This window comes from Leptodactylus fuscus, chromosome 9 (assembly GCF_031893055.1).
Source record: "Leptodactylus fuscus isolate aLepFus1 chromosome 9, aLepFus1.hap2, whole genome shotgun sequence".
Lineage (NCBI taxonomy): Eukaryota > Metazoa > Chordata > Amphibia > Anura > Leptodactylidae > Leptodactylus > Leptodactylus fuscus.
Genome location: NC_134273.1, coordinates 582,597 through 607,317, shown reverse-complemented (window position 1 = coordinate 607,317; position 24,721 = coordinate 582,597). Strand labels below are relative to the sequence as shown.

Sequence of the window (24,721 nt, the reverse complement as noted above, 5' to 3'; positions counted from 1 at the left end):
ATACTGTGCTCCTATCTGTACTGCCCTATTACTATACTGTGCTCCTATCTGTCCTGCCCTATTACTATACTGTGCTCCTCTCTATACTGCCCTATTACTATACTGTGCCCCTCTCTATACTGCCCTATTACTATACTGTGCTCCTCTCTATACTGCCCTATTACTATACTGTGCCCCTATCTGTACTGCCCTATTACTATTCTGTGCCCCTCTCTATACTGCCCTATTACTATACTGTGCTCCTCTCTATACTGCACTATTACTACACTGTGCTCCTCTCTATACTGCCCTATTACTATTCTGTGCTCCTCTCTATACTGCCCTATTACTATACTGTGCTCCTCTCTATACTGCCCTATTACTATACTGTGCTCCTCTCTATACTGCCCTATTACTATACTGTGCCTCTGTATATACTGCCGTATTACTATACTGTGCCCCTATCTGTACTACTCTATTACTATACTGTGCCCTTATCTATACTACCCTATTACTATACTGTGCTCCTCTCTATACTGCCCTATTACTATATTGTGCTCCTCTCTATACTGCCCTATTACTATACTGTGCTCCTCTCTATACTGCCCTATTACTATACTGTGCTCCTCTCTATACTGCCCTATTACTATACTGTGCTCCTCTCTATACTGCCCTATTACTATACTGTGATCCTATCTATACTGCCCTATTACTATACTGTGCTCCTATCTATACTGCCCTATTACTATACTGTGCTCCTCTCTATACTACCCTATTACTATACTGTGCTCCTCTCTATACTGCCCTATTACTATACTGTGTTCCTATCTATACTGCCCTATTACTATACTGTGCTCCTCTCTATACTGCCCTATTACTATACTGTGCTCCTATCTATACTGCCCTATTACTATACTGTGCTCCTCTCTATACTACCCTATTACTATACTGTGCTCCTCTCTATACTGCCCTATTACTATACTGTGTTCCTATCTATACTGCCCTATTACTATACTGTGCTCCTCTCTATACTGCCCTATTACTATACTGTGCTCCTCTCTATACTACCCTATTACTATACTGTGCTTCTCTCTATACTGCCCTATTACTATACTGTGCTCCTCTCTATACTGCCCTATTACTATACTGTGCCCCTCTCTATACTGCCATATTACTATACTGTGCTCCTATCTATACTGCCCTATTACTATTCTGTGCTCCTCTATACTGCCCTATTACTATACTGTGCTCCTCTCTGTAGTGCCCTATTACTATACTGTGCCGCTCTCTATACTGCCCTATTACTATACTGTGCTCCTCTCTATACTGCCCTATTACTATACTGTGCCCCTCTCTATACTGCCCTATTACTATACTGTGCTCCTATCTATACTGCCCTATTACTATACTGTGCCCCTCTCTATACTGCCCTATTACTATACTGTGCTCCTCTCTATACTGCCCTATTACTATACTGTGCCCCTCTCTATACTGCCCTATTACTATACTGTGCTCCTCTCTATACTGCCCTATTACTATACTGTGCCCCTCTCTATACTGCCCTATTACTATACTGTGCTCCTCTCTATACTGCCCTATTACTATATTGTGCTCCTCTCTATACTGCCCTATTACTATACTGTGCTCCTCTCTATACTACCCTATTACTATACTGTGCTCCTATCTATACTGCCCTATTACTATTCTGTGCTCCTATCTATACTACCCTATTACTATACTGTGCTCCTATCTATACTACCCTATTACTATACTGTGCTCCTATCTATACTGCCCTATTACTATACTGTGCTCCTCTCTGTACTACCCTATTACTATACTGTGCCGCTCTCTATACTGCCCTATTACTATACTGTGCTCCTCTCTGTACTACCCTATTACTATACTGTGCTCCTATCTATACTGCCCTATTACTATACTGTGCCGCTCTCTGTACTGCCCTATTACTATACTGTGCCGCTCTCTATACTGCCCTATTACTATACTGTGCTCCTCTCTATACTGCCCTATTACTATACTGTGCTCCTCTCTATACTGCCCTATTACTATACTGTGCTCCTCTCTATACTGCCCTATTACTATACTGTGCTCCTATCTATACTGCCCTATTACTATACTGTGCTCCTATCTATACTGCCCTATTACTATACTGTGCCGCTCTCTATACTGCCCTATTACTATACTGTGCCGCTCTCTATACTGCTCTATTACTATACTGTGCTCCTATCTATACTGCCCTATTACTATACTGTGCTCCTCTCTATACTGCCCTATTACTATACTGTGCTCCTATCTATACTGCCCTATTACTATACTGTGCTCCTATCTGTACTGTCCTATTACTATACTGTGCTCCTCTCTATACTGCTCTATTACTATACTGTGCTCCTATCTATACTGCCCTATTACTATACTGTGCTCCTCTCTATACTGCCCTATTACTATACTGTGCTCCTATCTATACTGCCCTATTACTATACTGTGCTCCTATCTGTACTGTCCTATTACTATACTGTGCTCCTCTCTATACTGCTCTATTACTATACTGTGCTCCTATCTATACTGCCCTATTACTATACTGTGCTCCTCTCTATACTGCCCTATTACTATACTGTGCTCCTCTCTATACTGCCCTATTACTATACTGTGCTCCTATCTATACTGCCCTATTACTATACTGTGCCCCTCTCTATACTGCCCTATTACTATACTGTGCTCCTATCTATACTGCCCTATTACTATACTGTGCCGCTCTCTATACTGCCCTATTACTATACTGTGCTCCTCTCTATACTGCCCTATTACTATACTGTGCTCCTATCTATACTGCCCTATTACTATACTGTGCTCCTCTCTGTACTGCCCTATTACTATACTGTGCTTCTCTCTATACTGCCCTATTACTATACTGTGCTCCTATCTATACTGCCCTATTACTATACTGTGCTCCTCTCTATACTGCCCTATTACTATACTGTGCTCCTCTCTGTACTGCCCTATTACTATACTGTGCCCCTCTCTGTACTGCCCTATTACTATACTGTGCTCCTCTCTATACTGCCCTATTACTATACTGTGCTCCTCTCTATACTGCCCTATTACTATACTGTGCTCCTCTCTATACTGCCCTATTACTATACTGTGCTCCTATCTATACTGCCCTATTACTATACTGTGCTCCTCTCTATACTGCCCTATTACTATACTGTGCTCCTATCTATACTGCCCTATTACTATACTGTGCCCCTCTCTATACTGTCCTACATTCTGCATACAGTACATGGATGTGTATGGTGTGTAGACCTAATAACCTATATTATAGGGCCCTGGTGATCATGTTGTGCTCCCACCGCACCCCTCCTGTCTGATCTTTGCCGCCTTGTCTTGTATTACTGGACTTATTGTTGATAACGTTACAGTAGTCCACACAATAAAGGGTTAATCCCCTATAGCTCCCATTATACAGCCCAGAGTCGTAGTGAAATGGCGATGTGGGCGGAGCCTAGGAGATCCTGCGTATCGGCCAATCGTCATTGTCTGAACACTTGTGGCCTTGCTCCTGTCCAGCTGCGTGCCAGGTGTAAGTAATGGAGGCCCAGGGTGCCACATGGCAAGCAGTGTGATCAGACTGGAAAGCAGCCGTGCGGGAGGCCCAAACCTTGTCCCATGTCCCCGTATCTCCGCTCCACTGCTATGGCAGGTGACTATGGCTGCTCCGTCCGCCTGAGGGAGATAAGAACAAAAGCAGAAGTCCTCAGACAAAGGGGAGGAGCCTCTAAATGTGAATCGGCTGAGTGGATGAGACCTTATGGCCGTGGCAACCTTAGGGGTTTGTCTGTATGGCAGATGTCTTGTCCCAGTGAGGATATTGAGTTGGCTTCTGGTACGTCCCGATGGTGGAGAGGAACAGCTGCATTACACAATGTCCCGGCCGCTCCCCTCCTCCACCCCGCAGGTCTCTGCTGGCTCCGAGGTGAAGCTTCTGTTGGGTGTCGGAGATCTGCTGTCACCCATATCAGGCGTGCTGGGCTATTTATATGACTGGAGAGTCTCAGGTGCACCCTGCAGGGGGCGCTGACACCCACACAGTGCTTGTGAGTAAGATGAGGAGCGTGTCCCAGGGCGTCAGTGCAGCCGTGTCCGGAGGGCGAGTGCAGTGCCCGACACTTTCTCCTTCTCATTTCCTTGGATTTTTGCATACTTACGACCTTTCCGCGCCATAAGACCGCACCATGATGAAACGCAGGAGAGAGAGACTTGGAGCGCCAAATCTAAGACTCCAGTAAGCGCACCGCGGGTTATGGGGCTGGGGGTGCCCTTGCTCACATTCTTGCCCCTTTGGGGTGGGTGGGGGGGGGGGTTGAGGTCCATTTGTTATATCTCCTGGCTAGTTTCTATTGGTCCGTCATACACTGGGCGGGGGTGGCCATATTGCAGTGTCCAGATATGGCGCGCGTGTGCTCTGGAGTTCCACTTTATCCCTTAGAGACACTTGTTATCATACGTTGACTATGACGTGTAGACGTTTGGTACTAGAGGACTCTCCCCTTATGGGAGAATGTAGACCCCCGTATCTAGTCCTGCAGGGCTGACCCCGATCCTCCATTGTCTTCTAATAATGCCTTTCTGTGGTGTCCTGTCAGAATCTTCTGTCCGCTGCATTCCCACAGCCGAGGGGGGGACGGGCAGCGCTGCGTTACATCTCCGTCCTCCGCACCGACCCTCCAGCATCTGAAGGTGCCGTACAGTGCCGACTGTGCTCTCGATGTCGCTCCTTATTTCACCTGCTCACCCATGCAGAGTACACCCAGCAGTCCGCTACAATGGAGGTAAGGGTGTGAGTGACAATGCTGCGGGGTCCGCGTGTTCCTGTAGGGCTCCCTTAGTCCCGGGGGGGGGGACAGAGGAGGAGGAGGAGGCCGGTGCAGGACAGAGGAGGAGGCCGGTGCAGGACATAGGAGGAGGCCGGTGCAGGACAGAGGAGGAGGAGGAGGCCGGTGCTGGACAGAGGAGGAGGAGGAGGCCGGTGCAGGACAGAGGAGGAGGCCGGTGCAGGACATAGGAGGAGGAGGAGGCCGGTGCTGGACAGAGGAGGAGGAGGAGGCCGGTGCAGGACAGAGGAGGAGGCCGGTGCAGGACATAGGAGGAGGCCGGTGCAGGACAGAGGAGGAGGAGGAGGCCGGTGCTGGACAGAGGAGGAGGAGGAGGCCGGTGCAGGACAGAGGAGGAGGCCGGTGCAGGACATAGGAGGAGGAGGAGGCCGGTGCTGGACAGAGGAGGAGGAGGAGGCCGGTGCAGGACAGAGGAGGAGGCCGGTGCAGGACATAGGAGGAGGCCGGTGCAGGACAGAGGACGACACTTCCAGAACTTTTATATTCTGGGGATCTATCTGCCCTACTGCTGCAGTGACCAGCGCTGAGGATTGTTACCCAGCTTTCCCAGTCTTCTGATTACAGCTCTCTGCTGCGTGTCCTCTGGATTATCGGCTTCTAGCAGGCCTGATGTGTGAATATAATCTGAGATGAAAGTGTCTGCAGAGCGTCTCTCCTTCTTATTATGTAGAAGATTAATTAGGGGATATTCACACATCACAGATTTGTAGCAGGAATGTCTGAGAGTGAATGGGCCTGTCTGCGGGACGTCAGTGGAGATGTCGCTGCTGCTCTGGTCAGGACTAGAGTCACGGGGACGGCATTGACAGGAGGAGCTTCCATCTCCTGAATCCTTGGTGTCGTCTGTATGTTCCTGGGATATTGGGGTAGCGTTGGTCACAGTCTGGCTGATGGGTTTTCTCACCTTGGAGTTGTAGTCGGCCAGTAGCTGCTGTGACTGATCTGGCTACTTACTGGGCTAGTAACGAGCTATAAGCAATACAGCCACTGGCGGAGTCAGACGGTGATAGCCCCCGGTCACACTTCTTATTGTTTGTCCTGTTCGTTCTGCACTCCTATTAAAACATCAGGTAGTCAATTGATGGCTGTGGGGGTCTCGGGGCTCCCTCTGGCAGGGGGGTCTCTGGTTCATCTCTGGCAGGGGGGGGGGGGGGGGGTCCTCGGGGTTGTCTCTGGTGGGGGGAGGGGGGGCTTGGGGGTTGTCTCTGGCAGGGGGGGGTCTCGGCGGGGGGGTTGTCTCAGGCAGGGGGGTCTCTGGTTCGTCTCTGGCAGTGGCAGGGGGTCTCTGGTTTGTCTCTGGCGGGGGGGGGGGGGGGGTCCTCGGGGTTGTCTCTGGCGGGGGGAGGGGGGGTCCTCGGGGTTGTCTCTGGCGGGGGGAGGGGGGTCCTCGGGGTTGTCTCTGGCGGGGGGTCCTCGGGGTTGTCTCTGGCGGGGGGGTCCTCGGGGTTGTCTCTGGCGGGGGGGTCCTCGGGGTTGTCTCTGGCGGGGGGAGGGGGGGTCCTCGGGGTTGTCTCTGGCGGGGGGAGGGGGGGTCCTCGGGGTTGTCTCTGGCGGGGGGAGGGGGGGTCCTCGGGGTTGTCTCTGGCGGGGGGAGGGGGGGTCCTCGGGGTTGTCTCTGGCGGGGGGGGGGGGGTCCTCGGGGTTGTCTCTGGCGGGGGGGGGGGGGGTCCTCGGGGTTGTCTCTGGCGGGGGGAGGGGGGGTCCTCGGGGTTGTCTCTGGCGGGGGGGGGGGGGGGGTCCTCGGGGTTGTCTCTGGCGGGGGGAGGGGGGGTCCTCGGGGTTGTCTCTGGCGGGGGGAGGGGGGGTCCTCGGGGTTGTCTCTGGCGGGGGGAGGGGGGGTCCTCGGGGTTGTCTCTGGCGGGGGGGAGGGGGGGTCCTCGGGGTTGTCTCTGGCGGGGGGGAGGGGGGGTCCTCGGGGTTGTCTCTGGCGGGGGGGGGGAGGGGGGGTCCTCGGGGTTGTCTCTGGCAGTGGTGGTGGGGTCTCGGGTTCGTCTCTGGCAGGGGGAGTTTCAGGGTTGTCTGTGGCGGGGGGGGGGGCTTGGGGGTTGTCTCTGGCAGGGGGGTTTCGGCGGGGGGGGTTGTCTCTGGCAGGGGGGGTCTCTGGTTCATCTCTGGCAGGGGGGGGGGGTCCTCGGGGTTGTCTCTGGCAGGGGGGGGTCTCGGGGTTGCCTCTGGCAGGGGCTGCGGTTTCCCTATAGTGTTACTGGATTACGGCCTCCCTCTTGGGCTCCAATTACTGTGTCCCGGTGTCACATTGAGCAGCAGCAGGAGACGCCCCCCCCCCACTACAGCCCCAGAGATTAACCCCATCATGGCAGGAGAGGATTAGAGTAGACGTCACTTCATCCTCACAAGATGCTGCTCCTCATGGCTGCACAATGAGTCCTCCTCCCCGTCTGTACAGTCTCCGGGGGCTGATGTGGGCTCAGCCGCTCGGGAGGACTCCGCTGGATCATGTCGGACTCTTCTTGGACTGTTCTGTCCAATTTCTCTCTCCTGGAGACGGAGATGCTGAGCAGATGGAAGAGGTAAAGGCTGAGATGAGCGCTGCTCTGGCTCTGTACTTCTGCTGCTCTTGTCTTTGCACTGTTCTTGCGGCTGGTACTTTTTGGCTACGATGGGGTGAGGTGCGCCCAGCCGGTGATGGACATGTGAGGTATTGTGGACGCCTTCTCAGAACTGTGGCCAGGAGATAATCTGTGGCCACCTGAGCCCGGGCTCGTCCTGCTGTGTGGTGGGAGAGGCAGGTAATGCGCGGTGCGGACAGCAGACACATTGTATATGGTGTATCCTCCATACTGACCCCATGTGACCCCTTACCCCTGACACTGCTACATTGTATATAGTGTATATATAGTATATCCTCCATATTGACCCCATGTGACCCCTTACCCAGACACTGCTACATTGTATATAGTGTATATATAGTATATCCTCCATATTGACCCCATGTGACCCCCCTTACTCCGACACTGCTACATTGTATATAGTGTGTGTGATATATCCTCCATACTGCCCCCGACACTGCTACATTGTATATAGTGTATATATAGTATATCCTCCATATTGACCCCATGTGACCCCTTACCCCGACACTGCTACATTGTATATAGTGTGTGTGATATATCCTCCATACTGCCCCCGACACTGCTACATTGTATATAGTGTATATATAGTATATCCTCCATATTGACCCCATGTGACCCCTTACCCAGACACTGCTACATTGTATATAGTGTATATATAGTATATCCTCCATATTGACCCCATGTGACCCCTTACCCCGACACTGCTACATTGTATATAGTGTATATATAGTATATCCTCCATATTGACCCCATGTGACCCCTTACCCAGACACTGCTACATTGTATATAGTGTGTGTATATAACATGGGGGAACAATTTGTAACACAAATTCTGTTGTTTGATTTTTGAGCTGTTCTATAGTTATTAGGCATACTGGTCGCCGGTTAGTGGTTGCCAATTAGTGGTTGCCAGTTGCCGGTTATTGGTTGCCGGTTAGTGGTGGCCAGTTATTGGTTGCCAGTTATTGGTTGCTGGTTATTGGTGGGCAGTTGCTTGTTGCTGGTTTCACAACTGTAGTTGGTTTTCTTTTACCACGTCAAGTTTTTTTCTCTACGCCTTACCAGCTATAAGTGAATATTTATAGCGTAACACTGCGGCTCACAACTAAGCTGCCTTTAAGAGGAAGAAAGGGGAGTCAATCCCTTTAACCATCCATTGAGGTCCATCGTGTTCTTTGCTCCCTGGGCTTACACCCTGCTGGTCTCCAGTGTGCCCAGACTTTGGCACCTCTGCCATCCCCATGAACTCTGAGCACCTGATGGAATATGGCGCCATCCTGCTACCCTGAAAATTGGTGCAAGCTTTCAGGGTTGTGAAAGGAGTGAAACCCGGGCAAACATGCCGCTACTTCATATACAACCCCTGGCAAAAATTCTGGAATCTCCAGTCCCCGAGGAGGTTCCTTCAGTTGTTTAATTTTGTAGGACAAAAGCAGATCACAGCCACGGAAAAAACTAAAGGCCTTTCATATGGGAACACAAAGTCAGGAAAAACAAGCCCAATCCCCCTCCAGCACATGACTAGGACTTTGCTGCACCTCCTCTGGCTTTTCTAGCTGTTCGCAGTCTCTGAGGCAGTGACTACATGAGTGTTACACAGTCTCTCCATCAGTCTGGCTCCGCCTTCTCTCATTGCTGTTGCCGGATCCGCTTTGCAGGTCGGAGCCTTGTCCTGGACCATTTTCTGTCACTTCCACCACAGATTTCCCATTGGATTGAGCTCCGGACTGTTTGCAGGCCATGGCATTGACCTTAGGTGTCTTTCTTCAAGGAATGTTCTCACACTTGTTGCTCTAAGGTAAGATGCGTTATCATCCTGAAAGATGATGTCATCCTCCCCAAACATCCTTTCCATAGATGGGGTAAGAGAAGTGTCCACCATGTCACTGTAACCCCTGACAGCCGTCTCCCCGGTGCCGGTACCGGACAGGCAGCCCCAGATCAGCAATGACCGGGGACATTTACAGGTTTCCTTCAGACAGTCGTCTGCATAAATCCCATTGGAAGAACCAAACAAACGTTCCGGCATCATCACCTGGCCCAATGCAGATTCCAGACTCACCACTGAATATGACTTTCCTCCTCAGTCCACCATTGCCTCTCCTCAGCCCAGTTTAACCTTGTGTTTTTTGGTTCCGGTGTTAGTGTCGCTTTCTGTATGTAAATCCCATCTTTGCAGAGTCCTGTGTATCACTCATGTAGTCACTGCCTCAGAGACTGCGAGCAGCTAGAAAAGCCAGAGGAGGTGCAGCAAAGTCCTAGTCATGTGCTGGAGGGGATTGGGTTTGTTTTTCCTGACTCCATCATTTATTCCCGGTGCTTGTTCTATAAACCTCACTCTTACCGGCGACCACAAGTATTCTTCTGGATTTCTTTGTGTTCCCATATGAAAGGCCTTTAGTTTTTTCCGTGGCTGTGATATGCTTTTGTCCTACAAAATTAAGCAACTGAAGGAACCTCCTCGGGGACTGGAGATTCCAGAATTTTTGCCAGGGGTTGTAGTAGGAGAAGTGGCGAACCAAGCAGGCACATGACGGGGAAGCCATTGGGGCTTGTTTAATGTCTATAGAAGTCGACACTTTTCTGCCTACATTTTTGCCAAAAGTTCCAGTGCTCGACATTCAGGCGAGAGAAAGAACAGAAAACTAACGCTGACAGATGTGCCACAGGATGGGCGGGGGGGGGGGGGGGGAACAAATGTACCCCAGGATGGGCCTGGGGGGGTGACAGATGTGCCCCAGGATGGGCCGGGGGGGGGGGACAAATTACCCCAGGATGGGCCTGGGGGGGTGACAGATGTGCCCCAGGATGGGCCGGGGGGGGGGAGGGAACAAATGTACCCCAGGATGGGCCTGGGGGGGTGACAGATGTGCCCCAGGATGGGCCTGGGGGGGGAAACAAATGTGCCCCAGGATCGGGGGGGGGGGGGGGGGCCTGTGTGTGTTTGTGTCTGCGTTTGTGCTTGTGTGACGGAAGGAGCATGGTTGGGAGTAGAACAAGTGGACAATGCCGTACCTTGTTTGATTCAGGTGACAGTCCTTTGGTGCCCGGCCATGTGTGTTAAGTTCTCGCATGTTGTCGCTCTTACGGTGGTTTTTGTTGCGATCTTTGCACAGGGGGCAGGACTGTCACGGCCGCAGTCTCCGTGGGGTCTTGCCTTTTTGTTTCTTCCTTGTGCCGCTGTGCAGTCATGTGACCGGGGTGTTGCGGCGCGGCAGCTGCTTGTTGGCGCTCGTCTCTTTCTGGATCTAATTATTGCTCTCGCCTGGTTTTGTTTTCCGCTTTTCAGATTCTCATCATCTCTAAATGACTGTAATTAGAGTGTCGGCGTTGGGATGTGGCTGACCGCGCAGCTGCCGCTTTTGTGAGCGCAGACTCCAGACCCCTCGTCCTCAATGAGTCTCCGCTTCATGAAAATAACTTCTCTTTCACAAAATTATGGAAATGGAGAGAACGGCAGCAAAGAGGAATGGGGGGTGGGGGCGTGACGGAGCAGCCGCCTGCACATAGTAGAGTACACCCCTGTATATACAGCCGCCTGCACATAGTAGAATACACCTCTGTATATACAGCCGCCTGCATGTAGTAGAGTACACCCTGTATATACAGCCGCCTGCACGTAGTAGAGTACACCCTGTATATACAGCCGCCTGCACATAGTAGAGTACACCCCTGTGTGTACAGCCGCCTGCACATAGTAGAGTACACCCTGTATATACAGCCGCCTGCACATAGTAGAGTACACCCCTGTGTGTACAGCCGCCTGCACATAGTAGAGTACACCCTGTATATACAGCCGCCTGCACATAGTAGAGTACACCCCTGTGTGTACAGCCGCCTGCACATAGTAGAGTACACCCTGTATATACAGCCGCCTGCACATAGTAGAGTACACCCCTGTGTGTACAGCCGCCTGCACATAGTAGAGTACACCCTGTATATACAGCCGCCTGCACATAGTAGAGTACACCCCTGTATTTACAGCCGCCTGCACATAGTAGAGTACACCCTGTATATACAGCCGCCTGCACATAGTAGAGTACACCCTGTATATACAGCCGCCTGCACATAGTAGAGTACACCCTGTATATACAGCCGCCTGCACATAGTAGAGTACACCCCTGTATATACAGCCGCCTGCACATAGTAGAGTACACCCCTGTATATACAGCCGCCTGCACGTAGTAGAGTACACCCTGTATATACAGCCGCCTGCACATTGTAGAGTACACCCTGTATATACAGCCGCCTGCACATAGTAGAGTACACCCCTGTGTGTACAGCCGCCTGCACATAGTAGAGTACACCCCTGTGTGTACAGCCGCCTGCACATAGTAGAGTACACCCTGTATATACAGCCGCCTGCACATAGTAGAGTACACCCTGTATATACAGCCGCCTGCACATAGTAGAGTACACCCTGTATATACAGCCGCCTGCACATAGTAGAGTACACCCCTGTGTGTACAGCCGCCTGCACATAGTAGAGTACACCCCTGTATTTACAGCCGCCTGCACATAGTAGAGTACACCCTGTATATACAGCCGCCTGCACATAGTAGAGTACACCCTGTATATACAGCCGCCTGCACATAGTAGAGTACACCCTGTATATACAGCCGCCTGCACATAGTAGAGTACACCCTGTATATACAGCCGCCTGCACGTAGTAGAGTACACCCTGTATATACAGCCGCCTGCACATAGTAGAGTACACCCTGTATATACAGCCGCCTGCACATAGTAGAGTACACCCTGTATATACAGCCGCCTGCACATAGTAGAGTACACCCTGTATATACAGCCGCCTGCACATAGTAGAGTACACCCCTGTATATACAGCCGCCTGCACGTAGTAGAGTACACCCTGTATATACAGCCGCCTGCACATTGTAGAGTGGGTCGCTCGCCGCTCTCTTCCATCTTGCGTGTATTTGCGTGTTCTCCACATATCAGGTCTATAAGGTGAAGCTGTACAGTAGTGACCGGCGCTCACCGCTCTAGTAACTGTGCCATCTTCTTCTCAGCTGCCGCAGCAGTAATCGCAAGAGTCTGATTGTAGCTTCCAGCACATCCCCAACGCTGCCCCGACCGCACTCCCCACTCCATGGACACACAGGTAACAGCCCATTTTATCCGCTGGGGAGAGGGGTCTCTGGGGGAAGAGAAGAGCTGCTGTGGGGACAGAGGGGGTCTGGGGGTGAGCAGATAGCCTGGTAGGTGGGGGGCACTAGGTCAGTCTGGACAGTAATGCATTGTGGGCCAGGGTCTCTTGTGTCTCCACTGGTGTCCTACATCCGGCCCCACCATCTATATGTGCAGCTCCATCCATAAGGTCACCCCATACCTGTATACTGGGAGGAACTGCTCAATGAGGTGCAAGATGAAGATGATCTGCAGAGCTCCAGAAACGGGGGTGAGGGTCCCTGTGAGACCCCCGACTCCTCTGTGTGCAGTCTGATAATTCTAAGCTGTGGATCAGTTTCTTGCCCTATTTCCTCATAAGTCTTAATATGAAAATCTCCTTAATATGTAAATCTTGAGACGATGGCGACGCCTGCAGAGGAGTCCGTGTCTGTGCCCACAATCTGCTGACTGCCTAATTCCAGAGATTTACCTGTCACCAGTATAAGACAAGATGGCGTGTGAGCGGCAGAGGCGCTGGAGCGCTCCTGTATATGTAAGGCCAGAGCATCTGTGATGTCATCTGAGCTCCCACAGTGTACTGCTCTCAGTGTGACTAGAGGATAATCCCAGGAAATGGAAATCCATTGCAGAATTGGAGGCTGGGGTCATACGATGCATTGCAGAATAGGGGGGAGGGGTCACGTGATCAGTTGCAGAATTGAGCGGGTGGGGGGTGCATATGATCCATTGCAGAATTGGAGGTTGGGGTCATACGATGCATTGCAGAATAGAGGGGAGGGGGGGTGCACGTGATTCATTGTACAGTATTAAGAGTGAGTGAGAGAGACCATTGCAGAATTAGTGGGGGGAGACATATATTCCTCAACAGCTGCAGCTACTCACAGCACGTTCTATTTCCACAGGCAACAGCCCTTTGGATTCTCCCCGCAACTTTTCCCCTAATGCTGCTGCGCACTTTTCCTTTGTACCTGCTCGGAGGTGAGTACCAGCTGTACGGTCACATGGAGGCCCCCAGAAGCAGTTGAGGAGGAGGAGGCTGCAGGAATGGGATGTACTGGGGAGGAGGAGGAGGAGGCTGCAGGATGAGGATGTACTGGGGGAGGAGGAGGAGGCTGTAGGATGGGGATGTACTGGGGTAGGAGGCTGCAGGATTGGGATGTACTGGGGAGGAGGAGGAGTCTTCAGGATGGGGATGTATTGGGGAGGAGGCTGCAGGATGGGGATGTACTGGGGAGGAGGAGGAGTCTTCAGGATGGGGATGTACTGGGGAGGAGGAGGAGTCTTCAGGATGGGGATGTATTGGGGAGGAGGCTGCAGGATGGGGATGTACTGGGGAGGAGGAGGAGGCTGCAGGATGGGGATGTACTGGGGAGGAGGAGGAGTCTGCAGGATGGGGATGTACTGGGGAGGAGGAGGAGGCTGCAGGATGGGGATGTACTGGGGAGGAGGAGGAGTCTTCAGGATGGGGATGTATTGGGGAGGAGGAGGAGGCTGCAGGATGGGGATGTACTGGGGAGGAGGAGGAGGCTGCAGGATGGGGATGTACTGGGGAGGAGGAGGAGGCTTCAGGATGGGGATGTATTGGGGAGGAGGCTGCAGGATGGGGATGTACTGGAGGAGGCGGCTGTAGGATGGGGATGTACTGGGGAGGAGGAGGAGGCTTCAGGATGGGGATGTATTGGGGAGGAGGCTGCAGGATGGGGATGTACTGGAGGAGGCGGCTGTAGGATGGGGATGTACTGGGGAGGAGGAGGAGGCTGCAGGATGGGGATGTACTGGGGAGGAGGAGGAGGCTTCAGGATGGGGATGTATTGGGGAGGAGGCTGCAGGATGGGTATGTACTGGGGAGGAGGCTGCAGGATGGGTATGTACTGGGGAGGAGGAGGAGGCTGCAGGATGGGGATGTACTGGGGAGGAGTAGGAGGCTGCAGGATGGGGATGTACTGGGGAGGAGGAGGAGGCTGCAGGATGGGGATGTACTGGGGAGGAGGAGGAGGCTGTAGGATGGGGATGTACTGGGGAGGAGGCTGCAGGATGGGGATGTACTGGGGAGGAGGAGGAGGCTGCAGGATGGGTATGTACTGGGGAGGAGGAGGAGGCTGCAGGATGGGGATGTCTTGGGGAGGAGGAGGAGGCTGCAGGATGGGGATGTACTGGGGAGGAGGAGGAGGCTTCAGGATGGGGATGTACTGGGGAGGAGGAGGAGGCTTCAGGATGGGGATGTATTGGGGAGGAGCCTGCAGGATGGGTATGTACTGGGGAGGAGGAGGAGGCTGCAGGATGGGTATGTACTGGGGAGGAGGAGGAGGCTGCAGGATGGGGATGTACTGGGGAGGGGGAGGAGGAGGAGGAGGCTGCAGGATGGGGATGTACTGGGGAGGAGGAGGCTGCGGGATGGGGATGTACTGGGGAGGAGGAGGAGGCTGCGGGATGGGGATGTACTGGGGAGGAGGAGGAGGCTGCGGGATGGGGATGTACTGGGGAGGAGGAGGAGGCTGCAGGATGGGGATGTATTGGGGAGGAGGCTGCAGGATGGGGATGTACTGGGGAGGAGGAGGAGGCTGCAGGATGGGGATGTACTGGGGAGGAGGAGGAGGCTGCAGGATGGGGATGTACTGGGGAGGAGGAGGAGGCGGCTTCAGGATGGGGATGTATTGGGGAGGAGGCTGCAGGATGGGGATGTACTGGAGGAGGCGGCTGTAGGATGGGGATGTACTGGGGAGGGGGAGGAGGCTGCAGGATGGGGATGTACTGGGGAGGAGGAGGAGGCTTCAGGATGGGGATGTATTGGGGAGGAGGCTGCAGGATGGGTATGTACTGGGGAGGAAGAGGAGGCTGCAGGATGGGTATGTACTGGGGAGGAGGAGGAGGCTGCAGGATGGGGATGTACTGGGGAGGAGTAGGAGGCTGCAGGATGGGGATGTACTGGGGAGGAGGAGGAGGCTGTAGGATGGGGATGTACTGGGGAGGAGGCTGCAGGATGGGGATGTACTGGGGAGGAGGAGGAGGCTGCAGGATGGGGATGTACTGGGGAGGAGGAGGAGGCTGCAGGATGGGGATGTACTGGGGAGGAGGAGGAGGCTTCAGGATGGGGATGTATTGGGGAGGAGCCTGCAGGATGGGTATGTACTGGGGAGGAGGAGGAGGCTGCAGGATGGGTATGTACTGGGGAGGAGGAGGAGGAGGCTGCAGGATGGGGATGTACTGGGGAGGAGGAGGAGGAGGCTGCAGGATGGGGGATGTACTGGGGAGGAGGAGGAGGAGGCTGCAGGATGGGGATGTACTGGGGAGGAGGAGGAGGCTGCAGGATGGGGATGTACTGGGGAGGAGGAGGAGGCTGCAGGATGGGGATGTACTGGGGATTGTGTATATTGTAAGTGCAGTTCTTTGTGCTCTCACTAGGTGGCAGTTCCCATCTCCTTACCTCTGTGTGTAGTGTCACCCCCTTCAGGAGCTTCTGTTGTAGTCATGTGAACGCTTTATCTGCTGACCTCAGTAGTGATCCTTGTCCCTTGTGCTTATGTTCTGTGCCGTGTGATGTATGTGCCCTGCTAATACTGCGCCCTCTGGTAACACTTCCTGGCATCTTGGGCTGAAATCCTGTAGTAATCTCATAGATTGTAAGCTCTTGTGAGCAGGGCCCTCAGTCCCATTGTGTGAAATGACGTTCTTTGTTATCTATCCATCTGTATTTGAACCCTACAAATTGTACAGCGCTGCGGAATATGCTGGCGCTATAGAAATAACATTTATTATTATTATTAGTAATCTGAGCTGATGCCGGATCATCAGATAAATACATATATGTGACTCTCTATGGTCATGGGGGGGGGGTAGGTGTAGGACTGCAGGGGGCCAATGACTACACCTCAGTGTCACATTGAGCCAATAACCTGCCAGGCACATGTACAGTAACAGTAGAGGTCAGGGGTCAGTGAAATCTTACCTTTGCTTTCCTAATGAGGAATGTGAGTGCAGCGCCCCTGGTGGTACTGCGAGCCTTCTACACAGTCTTCTCCACTAATTCGTAACCTTTGTTTCAGGACGGATGGACGCCGCTGGTCGCTGGCATCGCTGCCGTCATCTGGATATGGAACCAACACTCCCAGCTCTACGGTCTCAGTAAGTGTGAGTGGCCATCTATCCTACAAGTCGTCTTCTGGTGTGAGCCGGCCCCATGTCCAGCCCCGGTCAGACCTCTGCAGCTCCTGTTTGGGCTCTATGCACACATTGGAGCCACACGCTCCAGTCATTGTTGTCACTATATGTTTCCAGTCTTTCCTTGCTGCACATGGCGTCTCCTGAGGTCCCTGGTAACCCCTCGGTGTCCCTGATGTCTCACAGACTTAGTAGTTTTCTTGTGTGTTTTCTGCAGTCTTCCTCCTCGTCTCAGGAGAAGCTGCACCAGCTTCCATTCCAGCCCACAGCGGACGAGCTGCACTTCCTGACCAAGCACTTCAGCACCGAGAACATCACTGACGAGGAAGGCCGCCACTCTCCAGCAATGCGCCCTCGATCCCGAAGCCTCAGGTGATTATGTCTTGACCATGTGACAGTGGCGCCCCCTGCTGTGTATACACATAAGGACAACGACCGATTCTGGGGCCGGAGGTTTCTGTCACTGAGCAGAAAGACGAGCGTTACCCTGTCGTGTTACTGGCAGGGGGTGCAGGTGTCGTCTAGTCCACTCCTGTTACGATGCGTTACATTACCACGTGTCGTCATCGTCGCCGTGGCTATCAATAACACTTTTAATTTGACATTTGATATTCCCCGGCTTTGTCGATGTAAATCTGTGATCCCGGGGTTCCACGTTTAACTCCCCCTCCCCCACACGTCTTTAGAGATACTTTTCCTTCCCATTGTTCTGTTGGGTGGTCGTGGCCATACCCCTTCTGCAGGGTCGGAGGTCATCTGCGGCTGGACACCTGACACACGTATACCGTATCCAGGTCCATGGTGCCGACCCTGTGGAGTCTTGGCCATTGTAGGGTGAGCGTCAGACCTTTGCAGTGATATGATGGATGGTCGGAGTGTGCCTGTCAGATGGGAGGGGTCCATGTAATGAGCCAGCACATGAACGATTTGTTGTAAAGTCTTTCGGATCTTCTCCCCGGGCTGTAGCTGTGACCTCGAGGCTCGCTCATCCATCCCGCCATTACAGATCTGCTGTCATACTGTTTAGCCAGGGTGTGACGCGCTATCCATCTCCCATCCATGCGTGTCCTAAAAACGATTAGTGCTGCTGGAAAATTAATGAAGGGGTTAAACAGTAGCCAACGTATCACCTTGCAGAGGGGAGTGCGCCATTTAAGTGAACGTGACCACCGGCGTGATAGCTATCCCCAATGCGCTTCATGATGGGAAATATCTCAAGTTAGCGCTGTGGTAGTCTGTGTCAGTGAGGGTCTAATGTTCATCCTCCCTGGATTCTGTAGTCATACGTCCAATGACAGCAGGGGGCGCTCCTCTCCTCTAGGTGACGTCATTGGCCTCCCTCTGCTCTGCTTCGATGCCTGAGCTCATCATCTGCCACCACCCAGTGATATACACTACACGAGTGATGGGACGGCAATGGCGTATACAACACGAGTGATGACACGGCACCCATGTACTTTACACGAGTGATGACATGGCAACAGCGTATACTAAATGAGTGATGACACGGCACAAATGTATGCTACACAAGTGACGACATGGCAACGACCTAAACTACATAAATGATGACACGGCAACAATGATGGTTGATACTGACATCTGATTGACTGCTGTGTAATAAATGACTCCAGACAATCTGCCCCACAGCGGCCCCCACACAGTATGATATACTCCACAGTAGCCCACCTCTCCCCACACAGTATTATATACTCCACAGTAGCCCCCCTCTCCCCACACAGTGTTATATTATATACTCCACAGGGGGCCCACACAGTATTATATGCTCCACGGTAGCCCCTCTCCCCGTACAGTATTATATGCTCCACAGTAGCTTCCTCTCCCTGTACAGTATTATATGCTCCACAGTAGCCCCCCTCTTCCCACACAGTATTATATACTCCACAGTAGCCCCCCTCTCCCCACACAGTATTATATACTCCACAGTAGCCCCCCTCTCCCCACACAGTATTATATACTCCACAGTAGCTTCCTCTCCCCACACAGTATTATATGCTCCACACTAGCCCTCTCCCCACACAGTATTATATGCTCCACAGTAGCCCCTCTCCCCACACAGTATTATATGCTCCACAGTAGCTTCCTCTCCCCACACAGTATTATATACTCCACAGTAGCTTCCTCTCCCCACACAGTAATATATACTCCACAGCCCCCTCCCCACACAGTAATATATGCACCACAGTAGCCCCCTCCCCACACAGTATTATATACTCCACACTAGCCCCTCTCCCCATGCAATATTATATGCTCCACAGTAGCCCCTCTCCCCACACAGTATTATATGCTCCACAGTAGCCCCCTCCCCACACAGTATTATATACTCCACAATAGCCGCTCTCCCCACACAGTAATATATACTCCACAGCCCACTCCCCACACAGTAATATATGCTCCACAGTAGCTTCCTCTCCCTGTACAGTATTATATGCTCCACAGTAGCCCCCCTCTCCCCACACAGTATTATATACTCCACAGTAGCCCCCCTCTCCCCACACAGTATTATATACTCCACAGTAGCTTCCTCTCCCCACACAGTATTATATGCTCCACGCTAGCCCTCTCCCCACACAGTATTATATGCTCCACAGTAGCCCCTCTCCCCACACAGTATTATATGCTCCACAGTAGCTTCCTCTCCCCACACAGTATTATATACTCCACAGTAGCTTCCTCTCCCCACACAATAATATATACTCCACAGCCCCCTCCCCACACAGTAATATATGCACCACAGTAGCCCCCTCCCCACACAGTATTATATACTCCACACTAGCCCCTCTCCCCATGCAGTATTATATGCTCCACAGTAGCCCCTCTCCCCACACAGTATTATATGCTCCACAGTAGCCCCCTCCCCACACAGTATTATATACTCCACAATAGCCGCTCTCCCCACACAGTAATATATACTCCACAGCCCACTCCCCACACAGTAATATATGCTCCACAGTAGCCCCCTCCCCACACAGTATTATATACTCCACACTAGCCCCTCTCCCCACACAGTATGATATACTCCACAGTAGCCCTCTCCCCACACAGTATTATATACTCCACAGGGGCCCCACACAGTATTATATGCTCCACAGTAGCCCCTCTCCCCGTACAGTATTATATGCTCCACAGTAGCTTCCTCCCCACACAGTATTTTATGCTCCACAGTAGCTTCCTCTCCCCACACAGTATTATATACTCCACAGTAGCTTCCTCTCCCCACACAGTAATATATACTCCACAGCCCCCTCCCCACACAGTAATATATGCACCACAGTAGCCCCCTCCCCACACAGTATTATATGCTCCACAGTAGCCACCTCCCCACACAGTATGATATACTCCACAGTAGCCCTCTCCCCACACAGTATTATATACTCCACAGGGGCCCCACACAGTATTATATGCTCCACAGTAGCCCCTCTCCCCGTACAGTATTATATGCTCCACAGTAGCTTCCTCTCCCCACACAGTATTATATGCTCCACAGTAGCCCCCTCCCCACACAGTATGATATACTCCACAGTAGCCCTCTCCCCACACAGTATTATATACTCCACAGGGGCCCCACACAGTATTATATGCTCCACAGTAGCCCCTCTCCCCGTACAGTATTATATGCTCCACAGTAGCTTCCTCTCCCCACACAGTATTATATGCTCCACAGTAGCTTCCTCTCCCCACACAGTATTATATGCTCCACAGTAGCCCCCTCCCCACACAGTATGATATACTCCACAGTAGCTTCCTCTCCCCACACAGTATTATATGCTCCACAGTAGCCCCCTCCCCACACAGTATTATATGCTCCACAGTAGCCCCCTCCCCACACAGTATGATATACTCCACAGTAGCCCCCTCCCCACACAGTATTATATACTCCACAGTAGCCCCCTCCCCACACAGTATTATATACTCCACAGTAGCTTCCGCTCCCCACACAGTATGATATACTCCACAGTAGCTTCCGCTCCCCACACAGTATTATATGCTCCACAGTAGCCCCCTCCCCACACAGTATTATATGCTCCACAGTAGCCCCCTCCCCACACAGTATTATATACTCCACAGTAGCTTCCTCTCCCCACACAGTAATATATACTCCACAGCCCCCTCCCCACACAGTATTATATGCTCCACAGTAGCTTCCTCTCCCCACACAGTATTATATGCTCCACAGTAGCTTCCTCTCCCCACACAGTATTATATGCTCCACAGTAGCTTCCTCTCCCCACACAGTATTATATGCTCCACAGTAGCTTCCTCTCCCCACACAGTATTATATGCTCCACAGTAGCCCCCTCCCCACACAGTATGATATACTCCACAGTAGCCCCCTCCCCACACAGTATTATATACTCCACAGTAGCCCCCTCCCCACACAGTATTATATACTCCACAGTAGCTTCCGCTCCCCACACAGTATGATATACTCCACAGTAGCTTCCGCTCCCCACACAGTATTATATACTCCACAGTAGCTTCCGCTCCCCACACAGTATTATATGCTCCACAGTAGCCCCCTCCCCACACAGTATTATATGCTCCACAGTAGCCCCCTCCCCACACAGTATGATATACTCCACAGTAGCCCCCTCTCCACACAGTATTATATACTCCACAGTAGCCCCCTCCCCACACAGTATTATATGCTCCACAGTAGCTTCCTCTCCCCACACAGTATTATATGCTCCACAGTAGCTTCCTCTCCCCACACAGTATTATATGCTCCACAGTAGCTTCCTCTCCCCACACAGTATTATATGCTCCACAGTAGCCCCCTCCCCACACAGTATGCTATACTCCACAGTAGCCCCCTCCCCACACAGTATTATATACTCCACAGTAGCTTCTGCTCCCCACACAGTATTATATACTCCACAGTAGCCCCCTCCCCACACAGTATTATATGCTCCACAGTAACTTCCTCTCCCCACACAGTATTATATGCTCCACAGTAGCCCCCTCCCCACACAGTATTATATGCTCCACAGTAACTTCCTCTCCCCACACAGTATTATATGCTCCACAGTAGCTTCCTCTCCCCACACAGTATTATATACTCCACAGTAGCCCCCTTCCCACACAGTATTATATGCTCCACAGTAACTTCCTCTCCCCACACAGTATTATATACTCCACAGTAGCCCCCTCCCCACACAGTATTATATGCTCCACAGTAGCCCCCTCCCCACACAGTATTATATGCTCCACAGTAGCCCCCTCCCCACACAGTATTATATGCTCCACAGTAGCCCCCTCCCCACACAGTATTATATGCTCCACAGTAGCCCCCTCCCCACACAGTATGATATACTCCACAGTAGCCCCCTCCCCACACAGTATTATATGCTCCACAGTAGCTTCCTCTCCCCACACAGTATTATATGCTCCACAGTAGCTTCCTCTCCCCACACAGTATTATATGCTCCACAGTAGCTTCCTCTCCCCACACAGTATTATATGCTCCACAGTAGCCCCCTCCCCACACGGTATGATATACTCCACAGTAGCCCCCTCCCCACACAGTATTATATGCTCCACAGTAGCTTCCTCTCCCCACACAGTATTATATGCTCCACAGTAGCCCCCTCCCCACACAGTATGATATACTCCACAGTAGCCCCCTCCCTACACAGTATTATATACTCCACAGTAGCCCCCTCCCCACACAGTATTATATGCTCCACAGTAGCTTCCTCTCCCCACACAGTATTATATGCTCCACAGTAGCTTCCTCTCCCCACACAGTATTATATGCTCCACAGTAGCTTCCTCTCCCCACACAGTATTATATGCTCCACAGTAGCCCCCTCCCCACACAGTATGCTATACTCCACAGTCGCCCCCTCCCCACACAGTATTATATGCTCCACAGTAACTTCCTCTCCCCACACAGTATTATATACTCCACAGTAGCCCCCTCCCCACACAGTATTATATGCTCCACAGTAACTTCCTCTCCCCACACAGTATTATTTATATGCTCCACAGTAGCTTCCTCTCCCCACACAGTATTATATACTCCACAGTAACTTCCTCTCCCCACACAGTATTATATACTCCACAGTAGCCCCCTTCCCACACAGTATTATATGCTCCACAGTAGCCCCCTCCCCACACAGTATTATATGCTCCACAGTAGCCCCCTCCCCACACAGTATTATATGCTCCACAGTAGCCCCCTCCCCACACAGTATTATATGCTCCACAGTAACTTCCTCTCCCCACACAGTATTATATACTCCACAGTAGCCCCCTCCCCACACAGTATTATATGCTCCACAGTAGCCCCCTCCCCACACAGTATTATATACTCCACAGTAGCTTCCGCTCCCCACACAGTATGATATACTCCACAGTAGCTTCCGCTCCCCACACAGTATTATATACTCCACAGTAGCTTCCGCTCCCCACACAGTATTATATGCTCCACAGTAGCCCCCTCCCCACACAGTATTATATGCTCCACAGTAGCCCCCTCCCCACACAGTATGATATACTCCACAGTAGCCCCCTCCCTACACAGTATTATATACTCCACAGTAGCCCCCTCCCCACACAGTATTATATGCTCCACAGTAGCTTCCTCTCCCCACACAGTATTATATGCTCCACAGTAGCTTCCTCTCCCCACACAGTATTATATGCTCCACAGTAGCTTCCTCTCCCCACACAGTATTATATGCTCCACAGTAGCCCCCTCCCCACACAGTATTATATACTCCACAGTAGCCCCCTCCCCACACAGTACACACACAAATATACTTACCTGAAGAGCCCGCGGGCGTCCTTCTCCTGTTGACTGCGGGTGCTGATCACTTTGGTCATCGCGCCTGCACCAGGGCAGAGGTCACACTGCGCTCAGTGCATTTGCACATCCAGCTGAAAGCAGCGATCGCTCACTAATGGGGAATAACGTGCCATAGGTTCGCCATCACGGTTCTAGTCTCAATATTTCGTTCCCCCCCCGCCCATGTTTTCTCTCTCCCCTCACCTCAGACTCTGTTTCCCCACCCCCAGCCTCTCTATGTCCCCTCTCCTCATGTATATTTTTGGGTTCTTTCCCCACAGTCCTGGAAGATCCCCCATCTCGTACGATGGAGAGATTGTGATGATGAACCATGTGTACAAGGAGCGGTTCCCAAAGGTAAGTCAGAGGTCTTGTAGTTTAAGGGAGAGGGGCTTTAGTCTGTGACATGGGGCTTCTTTGGGGGGTCTTGAGGATGTCCAGGAGGCTGGCCGCATGGTTGTTGGGGAGGGGGGTGTTGGTTGCTCTTCAGGGGTGTCCTTGTCAGTTGTGGTGTCTGTTTCCTTAAGGCCACCGCTCAGATGGAGGAGAGACTGGCAGATTTCATTAGCAGCAATGCCCCTGAGAGCGTCCTGCCCCTGGCCGATGGCGTCCTGAGCTTCATTCATCACCAGGTCATTGAGCTGGCTCGTGACTGCCTGAGCAAATCCCGAGACGGACTGATCACCTCCCGCTACTTCTGTGAGCTGCAGGAGAACCTGGAGAAGCTCCTGCAGGATGTGAGTATATGGCGGCCGTCTGTACAATCTCTGTGCAATCCTCTGGCAGCACAAATCTGTGTGTAATGAAAACCTGCTGGGCCTGTGCGGGACCCTCTGCGGGACCCTCTGCAGTCCCGGGCGCGGCCCTTCTGGTCAGGGATGCAGTAGGTTTTGTGATCCCATAATAGGAGGAGACATCTATTTCTGTATATAGGTGTATGTATACGCATGGCAAGTCCCTGAATATACAGGGAATAACCACTCCCCTCCCCCCAGGACTCTCCTCCCGTTTTCCCACGTAGGTCATGTGATTGCCGCAGCCGCTATTACAGCACCTGATTGGCTGCTGCCGTCACATGGTGCCTTGGAGGGCAGTGCTAGATTCCTGTGGGACAGGCGAACACTTTTGTTG

At 52.2% G+C, this 24,721-nt stretch overlaps 1 protein-coding gene across 1 annotated transcript in view; it reads left to right on the top strand.

Moving 5' to 3' along the window:
• LOC142218444 (microtubule-associated serine/threonine-protein kinase 2-like) overlaps window positions 1-24,393 on the top strand; it is a 79,490-nt gene extending 55,097 nt beyond the window's left edge. The window contains exons 5-10 of the mRNA XM_075287188.1: window positions 12,504-12,595; window positions 13,527-13,602; window positions 16,668-16,746; window positions 17,000-17,154; window positions 23,872-23,947; window positions 24,118-24,393. Of these exons, the coding sequence (XP_075143289.1) occupies window positions 12,504-12,595; window positions 13,527-13,602; window positions 16,668-16,746; window positions 17,000-17,154; window positions 23,872-23,947; window positions 24,118-24,393 (754 nt within the window). The remainder of the gene's footprint in view (window positions 1-12,503; window positions 12,596-13,526; window positions 13,603-16,667; window positions 16,747-16,999; window positions 17,155-23,871; window positions 23,948-24,117) is intronic.
• Window positions 24,394-24,721: the final 328 nt, after the last annotated feature.